General features: G+C 41.7%; 1 protein-coding gene and 1 long non-coding RNA gene across 2 annotated transcripts in view; one reads left to right on the forward strand and one right to left on the reverse strand.

The window, feature by feature from the left end:
- Positions 1-17904, reverse strand: part of Stard13 (StAR related lipid transfer domain containing 13) — a 381417-nt gene that overhangs the window by 310105 nt on the left and 53408 nt on the right. The window contains exon 2 of the mRNA XM_040751432.1: positions 2016-2146. Within this exon, the coding sequence (XP_040607366.1) occupies positions 2016-2045 (30 nt within the window). The 5' untranslated portion in view covers positions 2046-2146. The remainder of the gene's footprint in view (positions 1-2015; positions 2147-17904) is intronic.
- Positions 9703-13284, forward strand: LOC121142053. Its single transcript, XR_005879078.1, has 3 exons — positions 9703-9930; positions 11367-11431; positions 13006-13284. It is a non-coding gene; the product is annotated as an uncharacterized LOC121142053 (long non-coding RNA).

Consider the following 17904-nt stretch of genomic DNA (forward strand, 5'->3'; position numbering starts at 1 on the left):
GCACGTTTGTTCTGTATGATGAGCCTACATTAACACATCAAGGTCACCAAAACCCATGGTTTATATCAGGGTCCATTGGGTGGATTTAGAGACCTGTGTGACACATTGCACAACTGTAGTATCTCTGCTCCAAAGATCCTCTGCCCCACCTACCCATCCTTGTCTCCACCTGACTCCTGCAACCACTTATTTTTCCTTAATTATTCCCCGATTTTGTCAAAATTTCCTGGCACTGCAATTGCACGGTCTTTTCAAGTTGGCTTCTCTTACCCCAGAGCATATACTAACTTTTTCAAGGGGCACCGTACAAATCCCCCAAGCCCTTTTGTGCTGATGTGGTGGCGTGGGAGGGAGAACGCACACAGCCCGGCCTCTGGGACCAACCTCACCACTCTGGGCAAACCACCTGGCCTCACCGAGGCTTGATTCCCCATCTTCTAAATGAAGATCACAGTAGTGCCCAACCCACTAGCTTGACTGTGCTGCCGCGACGATCATGTTTTTCTAGAAAATGACGGCAATAACTCCTCACGGGGTGGTTGTGGGGATTAAATGTGCAGTAGGTGCAGAGAGCTGAACACCGTGCCCAGAACACTCAGTCCCAGGAGCTAAAGATATTTTTATTGCCATGCGAGCCAAGCAGTTTGCATTGGGCTACCTGAAGGCATTCCACTGTTGTTCTGAACCTAGTTCTGTGGGGCACGACTTCTGCACAGAGCAGCAGTGAAGCGCCGCTTTCTTCATAAATCAGTCAACGGGAGGGCTCAGGGAAACAGGAGATGAGCCGGCTGGGGCCCTTCGCTCTCCCCTGTGCCCGTCTATAGTCTGGTTGTTGCTACATTTACCTGTGAAGGCCAAGAAACTTGTTGGCAAACTGCTGGGCAACTGATCGATACGGAACGGTTGGTCTCCCTTCATTTTAATATAATCTGTTTGTAAGGGGTCTGATGTTTGACCTCCACATTAATTCCTAAGATTACTATTTGTCCATAATTCTGCAGTCAGCATGTCAGAAGCAGGGAATCAGAAGCAACTGTATAAAACCTCACAGATTGCTACCTAACACCTTTCTACATCCAACACTGGTCAAGACTTACCATAATCTATTCTCTGGATCAATTGTTTTCAGTGAAAAAATTTAGTTAGTAATCTAAAAAAGTATAACTATGATTGAAAGAGGGAAACGATGTACAAGAAAGGCTGGTTTTAGGGCTGTGGAGGTGGTCCACTGACCAAACTGAGATCCCTGCCATGTAAGCCTGAGGACCTGCCTGCCAGTGCACACTTCCGGTGCTGGGGACTCAGAGAGAAAGGAGGATGCTCGGGGCTTTCTTGGTCCATCAGTCTAGCTGAACAGGTGAGTTCTAAGTTAACAGAGAGGCCCTGTCTCAAAAATAGGGTGGAACGCAACTGAGGAAGACACTCTGTAGCCAACCCTTGGCCTCCATATGTATGCCCACACAGGTGTTTAAATGCACCTGATCCATACGTGACCACACAAACAAGAAAGGGCGGGCAAATTTCCTCATGTTTTATTTAACAAAAATGCAGCAGCAGCAACAATATCTGTAGGCATTGTTTATAGTGGGAGGGCAAGAGCAATACTAAGATTTTAATACATGTATTACACCATCTCATGTCTATCAAAGCAAACAGAATATCTCATTAGGAAGAAGCTATTTTTTCTGCTAACAGATAAAGAAATTTGTGATAGCAGCATAATCCCCTTTAGTAATGGAGACATTAATTGCTGTACACACAACCACCTGACATTAGACCAACCTTTTTACTCTTTCAGGAAAATTCACATTTACAATTGTGTAGGTAATCAACAATCACATGTTTTTAAAAGCAATTTCTTTGCATTATAATTTATAAAAACAGTCCACCTCAATGTTAAATTTAAAAAGCAAGAATTAAAGCAATGCAACTGTGGAATTGATTCTGGTGAATAGCCCTGTGGGGCCCTCAAAGGATGTGGTCTCAGCAGCAGATTCCACAGTAAAGTCACCTACCTTAGGGCTGGGCAGAGCTGCAGTAGACATTTGGTTTGGTACACCATCAAGATTTAGGTATCTCCAGAGCTGTTTCAACAGATTCCTTCCTTTGATCTTTAAAAAATATTATTCTCCAGGTGTATAGGACTCTGTAAAAATTGAATTTTAAAAGTTTTACACATACCTAAGCATTCCTACACAATAATTTAAGTAAATAAATGACTGCATGCCAACAAAAATACATTTAAAACCCTCATGGTTTTGAAAGTTAACATAAAGTGGAAAAATAAGGGCTGGAGTAATAGCTTAGTGGTTAAAATTGCTCAGCATCCTTAAAGGGGACCTCAGTTCAGTCCCCACACCCACTTGGCAGCAAGCAACCATCTGTCACTCCAGTTCCAGGGAATCCAGCGCCCTCTTCCACCTCTGTGAGCACTGTATGAACATGGTACACAGACATACATGCAGGCAAACACTCAAATGTATTAACATTTTTACAAAGTCTTTAAAATGCATGAAAAACCTTAAACACTAAGAATTGTTTCAAACACTAATGTTTAATGAGATTAGCCCTAGTAAATCTGGAAGATTTGTTTAATAAAAATGAATTTTACTGAATCAATGTAAAATATAGTACTACACAGGTACATCTTACAAATTTGTTACTGCAAAACCAAGCCAGACCTGGTGGCATAGGCCTAGAGCACCAGTTCTGTAGGAGGCTGAGGATGGTAGATAGTGATTTCAAGGCCTGCCTGGAATTTCAAAGCCTGGGCTACTTTGTGAAACCCTATCTCAAAATAAAGGATTCAGAAAAAGATTAGAGAGAGTTCAGTGATTGGGGCTTACTGAGCATGTGCAGGCCCTGGGTTGCAGCCCATGAATAGAAAAAAAAAGAGGAAAACCTAAAGTGACTTTGTGGCTTTGAAAAACTAGTTTAATATTTAGTTGACAGACACAAATACATATTGATGCTGTGGAGCAGTGTTCTAAAATATGCATTATTGTAATCAGGATGTATCAAAGCAATTAATGTATGTATAACATAGCATGTTAAAACATATTCTCCAAGTAACTTTGTTTAGAAAATATAATCCTTACCTCTTTGAGAATTCCATATATTCATTTTGATCACATTCATTCTCCTTCCCCATCTCCTTCCAGATTCCCCTGCCCATTCCCTACCCACACAATGTCCTATTCTCATTCAGCAAAACACGGAGCCCTGTTAGTTAGTGTGCAGCCATCATGGAGTCCTGTTAGTATGCAGCCCTCATGGAACACGCACCCTGAGCAGTTTCCATTGTGCTAAGAATTCACATGGCCACTGAGTCACACAAGACACTGTTTTCTGGAACTTATTCCTTCTGGTGAACTGAATTTTTTGTATCTCTTGCCCAATGAAAACTGAAATAGCAAAATGTGGCTCCTTCAGCTCAATGATGTTCTCTTAAGCCTGGGATCTGTGATTTCAGACCATGCATTGTACTAGTGGAGAATAAATTATAGAATTGTATTTATGGTTAACTATCTAAGCAAAAGGATTAAAAAATACATTAGCATACTTAATGAGAATCCTAAATTTGCCAAGTCCAAGAAAAGTCTTTTCAGTAATCTCCAGCCCATTCTTACCAAAGCATAGTAAATGTCACTACTAAGGACCCCCCCCCCCCACTTGGAAGCTGTACTGTAAACACCTGAAGAACCTTCCCTTTGACGTCCCACCCCATTGGAATCAACCTTGGATTTTTAAAGTTTTACCTTTATCTTTTCTGGGTCTTTGTTACTTGCTTTCTGTAGTTCAAGTACTATGTAAGTGATGTTATTTCATCTCTGCTCCTTCTAACCCAAAAATAAAGGTTACTAAATGCTCTCCTTACAGCCATTCTCCAAGATCACTGTAATGAGAGGCCCTACATCTGTAACTGAGCCACACCAGGAAGTCAGTTAATGAACTACAAGAAGCCAACAATGCAATATGCTTACCAATCCATAACGTTGATAAAGGGATTGGGATTTTTTAAAAGAGATTTAAACGTATAAAAAGTATACCAAAAACTAGGTGGCGAATTACTGACTGCCCAACTCTAGTGAAAAAGTAAATATGGATAGACAACCCTTTTATTTTAAATATTCTGGGACATTTAAAGCATACAATTTTAAATTTTTATATACAACTGGAAATTATAATCTCTCTCTCTCTCTCTCTCTCTCTCTGTGTGTGTGTGTGTGTGTGTGTGTGTGTGTGTGTGTGTGTATGTGTGTGTGTGTGTGTGTGTGTTTAACAGCCCTGGCTTCTGGGACTCTCTCTGTGGACCAGGTTGGCCTCAAACTCACAGAGATCTGCCTGCTTCTGCCTCCTGTGTGCTGGAATTAAAGGCATGAGCCATTAAAGGCATGAGCCACCAGCACCTGACTTCTCCCTATATATTTTTTAACATTCTTGTTTCAATAAAAAACATAACCTACATGACTTCTATTACCTTCAGGGAACAGTCTAACCCTGAGCATGCAGCTTCTCATCCAAAGCTTAGCAAATGGATAGATGGATTGAGGAAGGAATTAAGCATGTATAACAGGCACCAATATTCCAACGTTTCTTAATTTGAATATAACTACCTGGCCAATGTTGGTGCTGGGAACTGAACTCTGGTCTTCTGCAGAGAGTTGTGGTTGAGCCATGTCTGCAACTCTTGATCTGCTTTTCAATGTAGCTCAACAGGCTGACTTTGAAATTCAACATTTTAAGAACTTTTTTGTCATGAAACCCAGGTTTTAAGGGTATTATAAACTACATGTTTTATGTTATTGTATTTTTTCATGCCTGCAATTGAGACCACACTCAATGTCATCTAACCAGAAAAACCATTTCATTTCCTATTATATTTCCATTATCCATAGCGTACATGGATGGACCAGTGTTAAAAAGTGACTATACATTTAACAGTAACAACTAGAGAAGAAGAGACCATGATTATGAGAAGGAACAATGAGGAGACCTACTCAAGAGAAGAAGGGTATTATATAATTACATTTTAACTTTTAAAAAATAAAAACAAATTAAATAAAATTAAAGTGGTTCTAGAAAGCCCAAAGGTCTCTGGACACACTCACCTTCTGAATCTAGTCGCTCAGTGTGTCAGAACCATAGAGCAGGGCCATGTACTTTACCACTGCCATAGGACTAACTGTCTATTCTCTTATTCTACAAGTCCTGTCCTTCATGAACAAAATAGCAAACCAATATACAAAGCGGATAAAACTTAAATGTATTACTCTTGATGAAAATATTCCTTTTTCTAAACAGAATTTTCCAAGTTGTGAAAGGACTAGGAAAAGCCAAATGAGTGTATTACATAAACTTGAGTAAGGTTGGCCCAAAACAGAAGTAAACGAAGCAGTAAGTGGAAACCTCAGTCCATCTCCATTTGAATTTAATGTTGATTTTTTAAAAGCTTCTTGGAAGAAATTATTTTTTAATAATTCAGTTCTAGTACACTTAAGTAAAAGTGTTTTTCTGCCAGAAAACAAAAATAAAACTTCAAGGGAAAGACAATTCAGAAAAACAAATTGATTTATTCTTTCTAAAATAGTTCGACTACAAAGCTTTCACATAACATAAAAAGATGCCGTAAAGGCTCCAGAAGTGGGGGGAGGGGACCCCATATGCTCCAAGGCCGGTTTTTACTTTGAATATAAGAAGCCATATTCTTTCTCTTATCAGAAGAGCTGGAGTGAGTGTGACTGTGCTTTGGGGACAAAGGGAACTTTGCACTCTTATTTATGACTTCGTTTTTCTCTACAATAACCCCATTCAGAGAAGTAAAAGGCACATTTGTTTTCATCATTCCATGTAAGCACACTATGAAAGGCAAGACAACTGCCAGAAAAATCTACACTTAAATTACTGGAATGCAGGGCTGAGCAGTCCTTTAAGGAACATGTCGAGGGAGACTTGAAAGCCCAGCTAGGGCCTCATGAGACCTGCAATAAAATCATCTGATGACTCTAGATTTGATGTTTCATCCTTAAGGTGTGTGTGTCAACTGCTCCAATACAAATGATTGCTGAAGTTCAGTGCCACAAAGAATGGATATCTCAACAGTGCATGACCCAATGCTTCGGACAGATAACAACAAATGTGATGGTTAACTTTTGGGAATACTTCCTATATATGGTGTCACAGATTTCCAAAGCAAAGTTCAGGAATGTCAGTGAGACAATGCCATTTGGACCACTTCTGTCCAATAAGTATGAAAAGCTACCTTGTTCTAAGCTGTATTTGTTTATTCTATGAATTATGAAAATAAGGATGAACTACCAACTACCAAGTAAGGAAAGTTAGGTTTTGATTCTGAAACATGGCTTCTTATCAGGACTGTCCTATGGATCTGAGAATGGTGTCAATTACTCAGGTCACATTCACATTGACACGCCTCCTTGGTGAGTAAGGAATGAACACTGGCGTTGAGGTGATCAAAGCTGAGGCCAAGACCTGGTGCCTAAGGAGCTTTAACTCTTATCTGGGCTGGGGCAATAAGGTATAAAAAATGAAAACCTGGCAGATAGTTCTTTCAATGAACAGTCCACTGAAAAACAGCCTGCTTCCCTTTTTCAAAGGCGCAGGAGAGGAGGCTCGGTGGTTAAGAGCACTTGTTGCTCTTGCAGAGGACACAGGTTCAATTCCCAGTACCAACAGAGCAGCTCATGAGCATCTGTAACTCCAGTTCCAGGGGAGCTGGTGTCCTCCTCTGATCCTCATGGGCATCAATCACACATGTGGTAAGCACATACACATATATATGCAGGCAAAACACCTGTATACATACAATAAAAATTAAAAACAGAAGTCCCTTTTCTCCTGGTATTTGATGGCTGTCAATCCATCAGGAGCTGTAATCGTGTGACTAATCGCTAACACCACAGATTTTCACTCCCTTTTGCTCTATTTTTGTCTTCTAAGTGTAACTGCATGTTATAGGGCTCTGGTTTGTCAATAATGTAATTGCCCATGAAGATAGTATCTTGAAGCTTCTTCCTATTAACTTTTGCTCTGGGTTAAACAAATTTCATTTTGTTCTATGATAGAAAATTTCATTTTAGGTTGAAAAACCTATTTAAGCATGAAATAAGTATCAGCAAGAAGACAAACACCAAGCCTGACGCATGGATACTATAGATGGAAAAGTTGTTGTAGAGAAGCTTGGGATAGTTTTGAATAAAATGGACAAGTTAATTTGAGGCAAGACCCTGCCCTAATGCTTTTCACTCTAGTATTTTAGTGTCATGTCTAGTATTTGATGGAAGCCTGGTCAAGGTTTCCTGAATTCAAATGTGAAGTGCAAGAAGCTGGAACTCTCGTGGGTCCTAGGAGACCACTGCCATGTCGTCATGTCAATCTTCCTTCAGATCTATCACAGGCTTAGCTCCACCCTCCACTTCATGCTTTCTAAGATCTTCTAGTTTAGGTTTCCTATTCTCTCTCCTTGGGCACACAGTCTCAGCTTTTCCTATTCCTGACCTCTTCTGAGTGACCTACAGTGCTGCCCATACTTTCTACTTGGTCCTTACATAAACTTCTAACGCAACACTGCTCAAGTAGCAATAGTTGAGATGGACTAGGCAGGGAGGTACTCCTTGGGTGCCTGAGCAGAGTGTCTTTGACTCATGAGAAAAAAAGGAGGGAGGAGGAGGGGGAGGCTAGAGGGGGGAGGGAGAGGACACACAAGAGGAAGCTCTTTCTTGCCTACAGCAGAGCATTCGCTTTTTCTCATTCCTGACTCCACACCCGTGTCTGTTTTTCTGCCTTCTACTCTGTTCACTCAGCTTTAAAGAACATTTTTTAAATAGCGTCACCCAGACACGCCAGGGCTGACACGTATATGGACTCGCAGAAGCTGTGACAGCACACACGTAACCTACAGTGTCAAAGGAAACAAATCCCACAGCGCTCATCTCAAAGGGAACACGAGTTTATTTTGGAGCCATTTTGAGTGACCACGGCCCAGGGAAGATAGAGTTAGGTGACCCCAAATTCCATGTTCCTACGTGGAATTAGTCTCATAGTGTTGCAAAACAAAAAAAGTCATAAATCAAGACAGACTTAAAATACATTGGTGGGACTATTATAGAAGTGATTTCAGCAAGATGGGGCAGGCTTTCCTACAGGCCTCAGATGCTTTCTGATGACTTCCTTAGCTTTTAGGTTGGTGGAAGCATGTGTGGGGGCTAAAATTAGGCCAAGGTAAGCCTCTGGACCTGCAACATCGCCATAGTACTTAAGTTCTAATCAATCAGTGCCTACCACATAGCTTCTTTTCAGGAATTTCCATTCACAACAGGTTCAAACAGAAAAAAAAAATCCCAATACAGAGAAGGGGTCAGAGAACACAAGTCCCACCCCTAACCAGTAGGTATTTACAGCAGGTAGCTAATGGGAAAGGGGACATCAATTTTCTCCAGTGGAGTGTCACCGGGTATGTCAACCACACTCCAGGTCAGTCTCCATGTCCAGAAACAGTTGGCCAACACAAAATTGTGTGTATGTTGTTTTATTATTTTTGTATTTGTTTTGATTTTGTAGAGGGGCGGGGATGAGGTGGTAAGGAAGTTGGGGATGAAAATATGAGCAAAACAAATTGTATTTAAAAAGTAAAGAATATTGTTTTTAGGAAATCACTGACAGCATGGATCTCTGAAATTCCTAACCGTGTTTACCAAAGGCCGAAAACAGATTTCTGAGAAACTGCCCCTCAGCGTGAAATAAAAGGTGGACCCGGAGTCATGCGGCCTTTACTTTCGGCAAGTACACGTCCACGGTCCTCAGATACACCCAAGACCAGAACAAAGCCCACGCAGCCTGGGGAAGCTCTGCCCATCTCCTTGAAAACGGGCATCAGACACTGCCAGCGCGGGGAAGGGCGGGGCTGGCTTTCCCTCAACCACCTGCTCTGCGCAAAGCCACACCACGGAAGGCACAACCCCGACACCCTGACAACAAAAAGAACTCAAATTGTGCTTTACGGAGAGGAAACACGTGCTCCTCCGGGTCCGTGACGGCGTCACCAGTTGCCCCCGGTTGCCTACGCGAGTGGGCAACTAGCGACAGGGACGCCGGGCCCACGGCTGACACCGGAAGAGCTCGGCTCGGGTCCGCCTCGTACATCGCTAACTTTGCAGAGATTTCCAGAGACGGAACTGACAGCCAGAAATCAACCCCCCCACGGGTGGGAAGCAGCAAAACCAACCAACGAAAGCCGTCTACGACACCACGGCCACTTCCGCCCGGCGGGGCCAGCGGGCGATCAAAGACGAGAAACGAGCGCGGGCCTTTCGTACCAACGCCCTTCTAGTGCGCAAGCGCGGGCGAAGGTCCCGCCCCCTCGCGCTCCCGCCAAGACGCGGCGCGCGAGTCGGAAGTCAGAGCCTGCGTCGGGTGCACCGCCTAGCTCTTCCGCGCCGCGGCCCGGCGTTCGCGGTCCGGTTCCGGTTGGAGCCCCGCCCCCGCGCGGTGAACTTGCCAGAAGGCTTAATATCCGGGACTGGAATGCGCACTTCCGGTGGCGCCTCTTCCCGTCTCCCTTGAGGCCCAGGCTCTGGCTCTCGGTGCGACAGCGCCATCTGGCGCCGAGATGTTCCTCCACCCGCGGATGGGCTCGCTTCCTCCCTTCGGAACCTTCCAGAGACGCCGCGGTCCCGGGTAGGCTTTACGCACACCGCCAGAAGGGCGGGACCTAAGACTCCGCCCCTGACCAGTTCCCGCGCGGGACGGGTTTTGCGGTTACTCTGAACGGAAACGGTTGGAGTCCTGATGTGGAACGGACCTCAAGCGGCCGGAAGTCGGCTTTTTTCCCGTGATCTCAAGCCCTAGGAACACAGTTCCCGTTTCCTTTTGTTCTGCCGTCTGGTTCCTGGTTTCCGGGCCGCCGTCCGCGTAGGTTGGGTTTACTCTGAATAGGCCGAGGGCCTCCATTTTCCGTTTTCCAGAGATGGCTCTACTTCGTACCTTTGTTAGCCTGTGCTGTAAAAAGCTTTTGCTTTCTTCCATGTGGGTGTTGCGAACACAGCAGCATTGAGGATTGGAAATTAGAAAAATTATTAGATGTTTTAAAATAAGACCGTCTCACCAGGTTTAGCTCAGGAAAGTGGAGTCTGCACCATAATTGCATGACGTATTTCCTTTAAAGGTCCCCAAAGTTAGAAAATCAACATGAAATCTCTCTTTAAGAATTCATGTTCGAAAATTCAGGTTTTCTAGACCTGAAGCATTATTAGCAATTGTTTTCAGTATCGTGTATCAAGACACACAGTGCAAATTAGTGAAATGTCCCTTAGAAGGACATTTCCTTAGAAGGAGACGTGTCCCTTAGAAGGAGACATTTGTCACTGTCACTCGTCACTGGGCATTTTTTGTACAGCAGTGGTTTTCCTACTTGCAGAAGCATTCGGATTTAGAAGGGTTTTAAGAAGCCTGTTAACTATAGTTTACAACTGGGAGAGGAGATGTGCAGACCAGCCAGCCCGGTGGGCAAGGCGCACGTTGAAATAATCCAGAGTTCAGGATGGCTTTGTTGAGAGAACGCTTGCTAGTATTGCTATATTGACACTGAAATCTGGCAAATTCGTAGCCTTTCCACCAGGTGCCATGGAAGTAAACTAAGCACTAAAACCATAAAGTTTGTACAAACATTCTCACATTAGGCAAACTAGTTCATATAATTATACTCAGTGACAGAGGGTGCTGTAATACCAGGCATATTTCAATTATGATGATGTCATTTCTTCTCTGTGTCTCAGAAAGGACAAAATCATTTCGACAGATATATTTTAATTTCTACCCTTTGGAAGGTAATTTTTTAAAAAACCCTCTCTTTTTGTAACTGGTAATCCTCGTTTCACTGGGTTATTGCCCCTTACCCCTACTATGTAATCTAAAATGAACACAGTGCTTCAGTTTGTGGAGTGTAAGCTTGCTGAAGCCTTTGCATTCCTAGTTTGACAATGGCATTTGGCCCTAACCTATCAATAAAATGTCCTGCTCTCTGTAGCTTTTCACTTTGATCCCAATAGAAATACAGATATTCCTACAAACGTTTGCTGTGTTCATACTGATGTAATTCCTAAAAGTGATTTGTTTCTTATAGTAATAAGTGTGAGTGACTACTATAAAGATCATGTTCCCTGTATTTACAAGTTAGTACAGCTAACTGAAGACAACTGAAATAGTATCTTTGTAAAGACTCAGTAGGACCTCCATTAGAAGGGGCTAGGGAGATGACTCAGTGGTTAAGAGCTCTGGCTGCTATTGCAGAGGATCTGGGTTCAGTTCTCACCAGACACATAGCAGCTCACAACTGTCTATAACTCCAGTTTCAGGGGATCCAATACAATGACTCTTTTGGCATCCAGTGGCACCAGGCATGCACATGGTACAGGTAAAACACCTATACATTAAAAAAATAAGATAAGCTATTCTAATCCCATTGGTTTTACCCATTAAATATGAAGAATGTGGAGTTCTGGAGTCCCTCTCTCACTCCTTCCCTCCCTCCCTCTGACCTGAATGAGTCTCCATTTAAAGGGATGAGGGAGGTAGCTGGGGAGACCATAGGACTTACCTTTTGTTCAAGTAACTGTTAACAACTATTTACACTAATGAAAGAAAAGAAAAACACATTCTGCTCTTCATTTTAAACCCACCTTGTAGTGAAGTGATAATGTTGCTTTACTGTATTTTGAAAGCCTTATTCTATCTGTTGGTTAAATTTTATTTATTATGGCTATCAACATTGCCATTTATCCTAGATCATTTTTTTTCAGTAGGCATTGCTGTGAAATAAACCTTCTGTACATTTTGAATATGCATTACTCTCATTGGTTAATAAAATACTGGCCAGTAGCCAGGCAGGAAGTATAGGCTGGACAGCCCAAATGAGAATGCCGAGAGGAAGAAGGGTGAAGTCAGTGGAGTCTCCAGGAGACACAGAGGGAGCAAGGCATGCTGAAGGACAGGTGAAGCCAGAGCCACATGGCAATGCGTGGATTAATAGAAATGGGTTAACTTAAATTGTGAGAACTAGTTAGTGGTAAGCCTGAGCTATCAGCCAAGCATTTATAATTAATATCGAGTCTCTATATCAGTTATTTGAGAACTGGTGGGCGAGGAGGAAAACTCCACCTACAAGACATTATATGAAATGATATTGAAATTTACTTTCAATATTGATTGATGATATTTGGTACAATGATTCAGACTTCTTCATTAAACTTCCTTCAAGCTGAAGTTCCTAAGTGTGGTGGGCCACACCAACATTTTTTTAAAGATTTATTTATTTTGTATACAGTGTTCTGTCTGCATATATGCCTGCAGTCCAGAAGAAATCTCATTACAGATGGTTGTGAGCCATAATGTGGCTGCTGGGAATTGAACTCAGGATCCCCGGAAGAGCAGCCAGTGCTCTTAACTGCTGAGTCATCTCTCCAGCCCTCCAAAAACATTTTTAAAAAGTAATTTATATTATTAATTTCTTTGTGGGACAATTTTTCTTTAGTTCATGTTCCCCAAATTTTCTAACACTTAAATGAATGTTTAATAAACAGCTATAAAAGGAAGTATTTTTTTCAAGGAAAGCTGAAAAGTTGATTTACAATGTCCTAATGAGTCTTTGCTATGGTCAGTGGTCTGTACACCTGTTCAGATTTTTGTTTTAGGTGGCAATGCCTGATTCATGTGTGACTCAGACTGTGGACCAGAGTTTCTGGTTTTTCTTTATGCTGAAAGTTCTGCCATTTTGTTGCTTCTAGTGGACTCTGTAGCCTTCATGCTGCCTAATAATGTGTGTAATGGTTCTCAGCCTTTCTAATCTTTTTTGCATGCTACGTTTTAAAATCTCATTCAAGTTGTCATTTCAAGCTGTTTTTTGGAAATGAATTTAAATTAGTACTACTGAGTTCCTTTTAATGGCTTATGTTCCCCTATGGTGAGTTAAATTTATTATTGTGCTTTCAGAATGATCTTTCTTACTCATGATCACTAGGAGTCTACACTTTGAGCATCCCAGCATTAGCTGATCTGATTGGATTTATGGGTAAATTACAGCTTTCAGGGGGGAGGTGGGGAGGCAAGCCTTGAACTTGTGATCCTCTTTTTCTCAGTCCCCTGAATGCTGGGATTTCCAGGCATGTGCCACTAAAGTGAGAACATTGTAGCAGATGGTGTGTTTTTTCTGTTTTGCGATTATCACATTTTAAGATCTCCAAACTTTATACTCATAACATATCTATATATTTAATAAAGTATTAAAATGTATCTGTCTTCTAGATTCTACAATGACAGAGGAAAGGCTGCTTTATGTTGCTGTGATAAACACCACAGGCAAAAGTAACTTGGGGGTGGTGGTGGAAGGGGATCTATTTAGTCTTACAGGTCTCTGCCATTCCTTGAACTGTCATTACCTAGACCCACCCACTTGTAGGTAACAATTTACTATATTTAATATCATAGCTCTGGAGATGGCTTGGTAGTTATGTCACGAGGACTGAAGTTTGGATCCCCAGAGCCCACATAAATGCTAGATGGGCGTGGCAACCCACCTGCAATCCCAGAGTGAGCTGGGTAGGGAGTCTAGCCACATCAGTGAGCTCTGGCTTTGACTGAGAGATCCTGCCTCACTGAACAAGGTGGAAGATTGCCTACATCAAACTTGGGTTCTTCATGAAGATATACCCACATACACACGCATACATGTGCCTACACACAGGTAGATGTGTGTACACATACAGGCACAGTGCCCATCACAAAAATGGCAAAAAAAAAATTGAGAACACATAGCTCATTACTGATGGGCAGTCAGAATAGAATGAAAACTTGCCCATGTCAGAGACCTATCGGACAAATGACTACAAATATAGACCTTATGAAAACTCCAAGAGGAAAGAGTAGGACTTTGAAGAAATGATGATCACCTACATCTGATTCACTCAAGCTGATGGAGCTTATACTGTAAGAATATTTATTTGTACATTTTATGCCTCAGTAAACAAGGTACACTGCTAAGCATAAATATAAAATGAATTGTTAAAAACCAAGGGGAAGAGAATCATATTCACTATAGCAGCTCACAACTGTCTGTCACTCCGGTACCGAGGAATCCAGTGCCCTCTCTGGCTTCCATTGGTACTGCATGTACCTGGTGCACATATGCACATTCAGACAAAACACCCATATACATAAAAAATAAAAATTCCTAAAACATCTAATTGCCCATTTTAATTTAAAAGTTTTCCCTCAGCGTAGTAGTACCAGGTAGTACCGGTGGCTTAGCAGACACACAAAAACCAGAGATCCTTAAATACATAGTTAGATATGATCTTAGGCTTGGCTCTCATTCTTTTCATGTCTTTATTCTGCAATCTGCCAACAATAGCTAGGTAGTTTTATAACTTTTGGACTGGTAGCCTGTTTTGCACACTTCAATGTAGGCATTAGAACACATATAAAAACCTCATTTTATACATTTCCCTTTCCAGTTTGAGTTTGCTAGAAAAGCATGGAAGCCTGTAAAGCCGATAATGCAGATAACTTGGGAGGGCCTGTTGTGTGTTTCTAGCAGATAGAGGCTAGCTGGTCATGAAGATGAAAGCCCGTGGACTGGGAATGCAACTCAGTGGAAGAGTGCAGGTTTAGCACCAGTGAGTGTGGTTTGGTCTCCAGCACAGCCCGAAGAGAAGGGGTGCAGGGAGACTCTGAATGTTAATGACTGTAATTTAAAAAATAAAGACAAAAATGTCTTACGTATTATTCTAAGGCCGCAAACCTTTGCAGATAACATGGGCATTGCGGGACTGGAGTGTCAGACTGGCATATGTATGAACTTGAATTCCTTACAGCTGTTCCTTGTACAAGTGTTTCTAAACAATTCTCTTTCCTGTGGTTGATGGTTCAACCCTGTACTGACTGTAGAAATACTGTTTCCTAATTCCCTTACTTAACAGTGTTTCTTTTACCCCATTACATTTCTTGTCTTTTAAAAAATACGATTTTTGAGTGACTTTAGATATATATTGCAGATATGTTAGAAATTGGATTTTACAGACCTATGCAAAGTTACCTTCCTGAAATTCATTAGTGCCGTCTGCCAGAAAATACAGTTTAATAGCACAAAAAGCCATGAATAATTTCATGCCACTCTTTCTTGTGAATCCTCCTAAATTACCGTTATTTGAGAGCTCCTTGTTAATCCCTAGCAACCCAAATGTATAAAAATTATTCAGTTGTACTGCCTTTGCACAGCACAGATAGTTTTACAGCATTAGCCAGATGATTGCAAAAGGTGTCATCTTTCAGCAATCACCCCACCCTAGGGTCATTATTGCACTGCACACCATTGCTAATATACTGTCATCTCTTTCTGCTTAAACCACAGCCACATTTGAAACTAACACAAGCTGACCTCCAGATTTCTGTCAGCCTCACAGTTGTTTTTCCTTTTCAACTTTAATAGCTTATTATATCACTTCAAGTTTTCAAACTGTATGTAGCTGTGATAACATTCCCATTGCAACCCTAGGTTAGTAGATGAGTTATATTTGATGTTTAATTTTAGACCGCACATGATTTTCTCCCCCTTTTTTCCAGATCCTGAAGTCTTGTGTGGGTTTTTGTATTAAAGAAAGATAAATCTTAACATCTAATGATAGCCAATCAGAAGAAAGCATTTGCCAACCTTCTTCTCATGTACCCCAGCTCTTCAGCTATTCAGGAAGGTGCTCTGATGCCTGATGACTTGGTTGTAATGCAAGAGGACCCCCACATACCAAATAAACTTTCATTAGAGTTATAACTCATTTGGAAAGGTGGCAGTGTCTATGTTATTGGGCCCTCTAGTATCTCCTGGAATTCTCCCCCATGTCTTCCTGCCAGCTAAATTCAACTGCAGCGTTCCCCTGAACAATAACCAGTGTGGCAAGGTGAGCCCGCCAGTGGCAGGAGTGGCACAAGTCTTATTGGGGTGAGCAATGACTCAAGTCTTCCCTTCTCCAGAGGGATTCAGGCACAGTGTGAATGTACATGGTACAGACTTTATTCACACTCTCAGGATAGAGTCTAGAGCTTCACACTTGCTAGGTGGGTGTCTTTACTGAGTTAAATCCCCAGGCTCTTTGTGCTGGGCAGTCTTATGTCATTGACATAAGCTAAAGTCACCTAGGAGAAGGGAACCTCAATTTAAAAACTGCCTCCATAAGAACAGCTTTGTAGGGCAAACCCATAGGGCATTTTCTTAATGGTTGATAGGAGAGGGCCCTGCCCATTGTGGGTGGGGCCATCCCTGGGCAGGTGGTCCTGGGTTCTCTAAGAAAGCAGGCTGAGCAAGCCATGGGAAGCAAGCCAGTGAGCAGCACCTCCATGACCTCTGTGTCGGTTCCTGCCCTGATTGAGTTCCAGTTTTGATGTGCTTTGGTGATGAACAGTGATGTGGAAAGTTTAAAAAAAACCTTTCTCCTCAGGTTGCTTTGGTCATGGTGTCTCACCACAGTAACAGCGACCCTACCTAAGACACTCTTCCTACTTTTACTCCTAAATTTTAAGACAGTTAGGCTGTCTACACTTAAAGAAGTAGCACATGACTTCACTTGTGTTTTTCTCTGTCTGGAATAATCTTTTACAATTTCCATGTGTCCATTGGGGATAGTTTCCCTCAGTCAAAAGCCTCTTCCTCCATGAAGGCTTGAATTACCCAGAGATAGTCAGTTTGCTTCCTCTGAATTTATTTAGTGCTTTCTATATACTTTGAATATTCCATGCTTATTAATTACATTTATTTCAAAAACACACACCATTAAATTCTGACAACCTTAGGGATCCTGACCCATTTGTCTTTTTGTGCAGTAGAGTGCCAAGTAAGTTGTCAGTATATTTTTAATTAAAAAACTGTAGTAAACAATGTTAATTTTATGGGTATAAGCATTAAATAAATTAATTTATTAAAAGAGTATGTTGCAAATATTTTTGTAATATAATGATGTTACCAATTCTAAGGAAAACATAAAAGACAGGTAATTTGCTAGCATAATACTTTGGAGTGGAAAGGAAAAATAAAGTCACTGGAAAAAAAACCAAGGTAACATTAGGATCAGCAGTTGCTGGAGGAGAAGGTTCAAATATGGTGGTAAGACACTGGTAAGAATGCTTTTCATAATAGCCTTTTAAAAATAGATTTGTTGTCTTTGATGTTTTTTCCTCTTTTTAAAAAGATATATTTCAATAAAGCATGTAACATATTTGGTAGTGAGGTGTCTACATTGGTAAAATTGGAAAGTAAATTTACCTTGGCTTTTTGACCTTTAAAATAATGGAACTGGAGTTACAGACAGTTGTGAGCTGCCATGTGGGTCCTGGGGATTGAACCTGGATCTTCTGGAAGAGCAGCCAGTGCTCTAAACCTCAGAGCTACTTCTCCAGCTCTATATCAGAAACTTACTCTGAAGTATGTCCATACTCCCCTTCTTCATTCCCACTCTGTGTAATAAGAGTTTATTTCCATTCATCCTGTAAGTTCCCCATCACAGTCACCTTTGGACAGCCTTCCCACACCCAATTCACTATTTTCTCCTTTGTGCCATTAAAAATAGTTGTATCTGTTAAAGAACTTATCACAGCCTCCAAATGCCAGAGTCTCCAAGATGGCATCTGTTTTCCGTACACATCATTTCTGGTATTTGTGAAGACCCCTTCACCAACCATACTTCACTCAGTGGAAAGCCCCGTACCCTCAGGGCTTCTAAGATTGCTCTCACGTGCATTCTGTGGACCTCACATGCACATATCATGCCCTGGGGAAGAGGTTCTCAGTACTCCTAATGCTGCAGCCCTTTAGTACAGTTCCTCATGTTGCAGTGACTCACACAC

Source organism: Mesocricetus auratus, unplaced genomic scaffold (assembly GCF_017639785.1).
Source record: "Mesocricetus auratus isolate SY011 unplaced genomic scaffold, BCM_Maur_2.0 Super-Scaffold_100008, whole genome shotgun sequence".
In the NCBI taxonomy this organism is placed as follows: domain Eukaryota; kingdom Metazoa; phylum Chordata; class Mammalia; order Rodentia; family Cricetidae; genus Mesocricetus; species Mesocricetus auratus.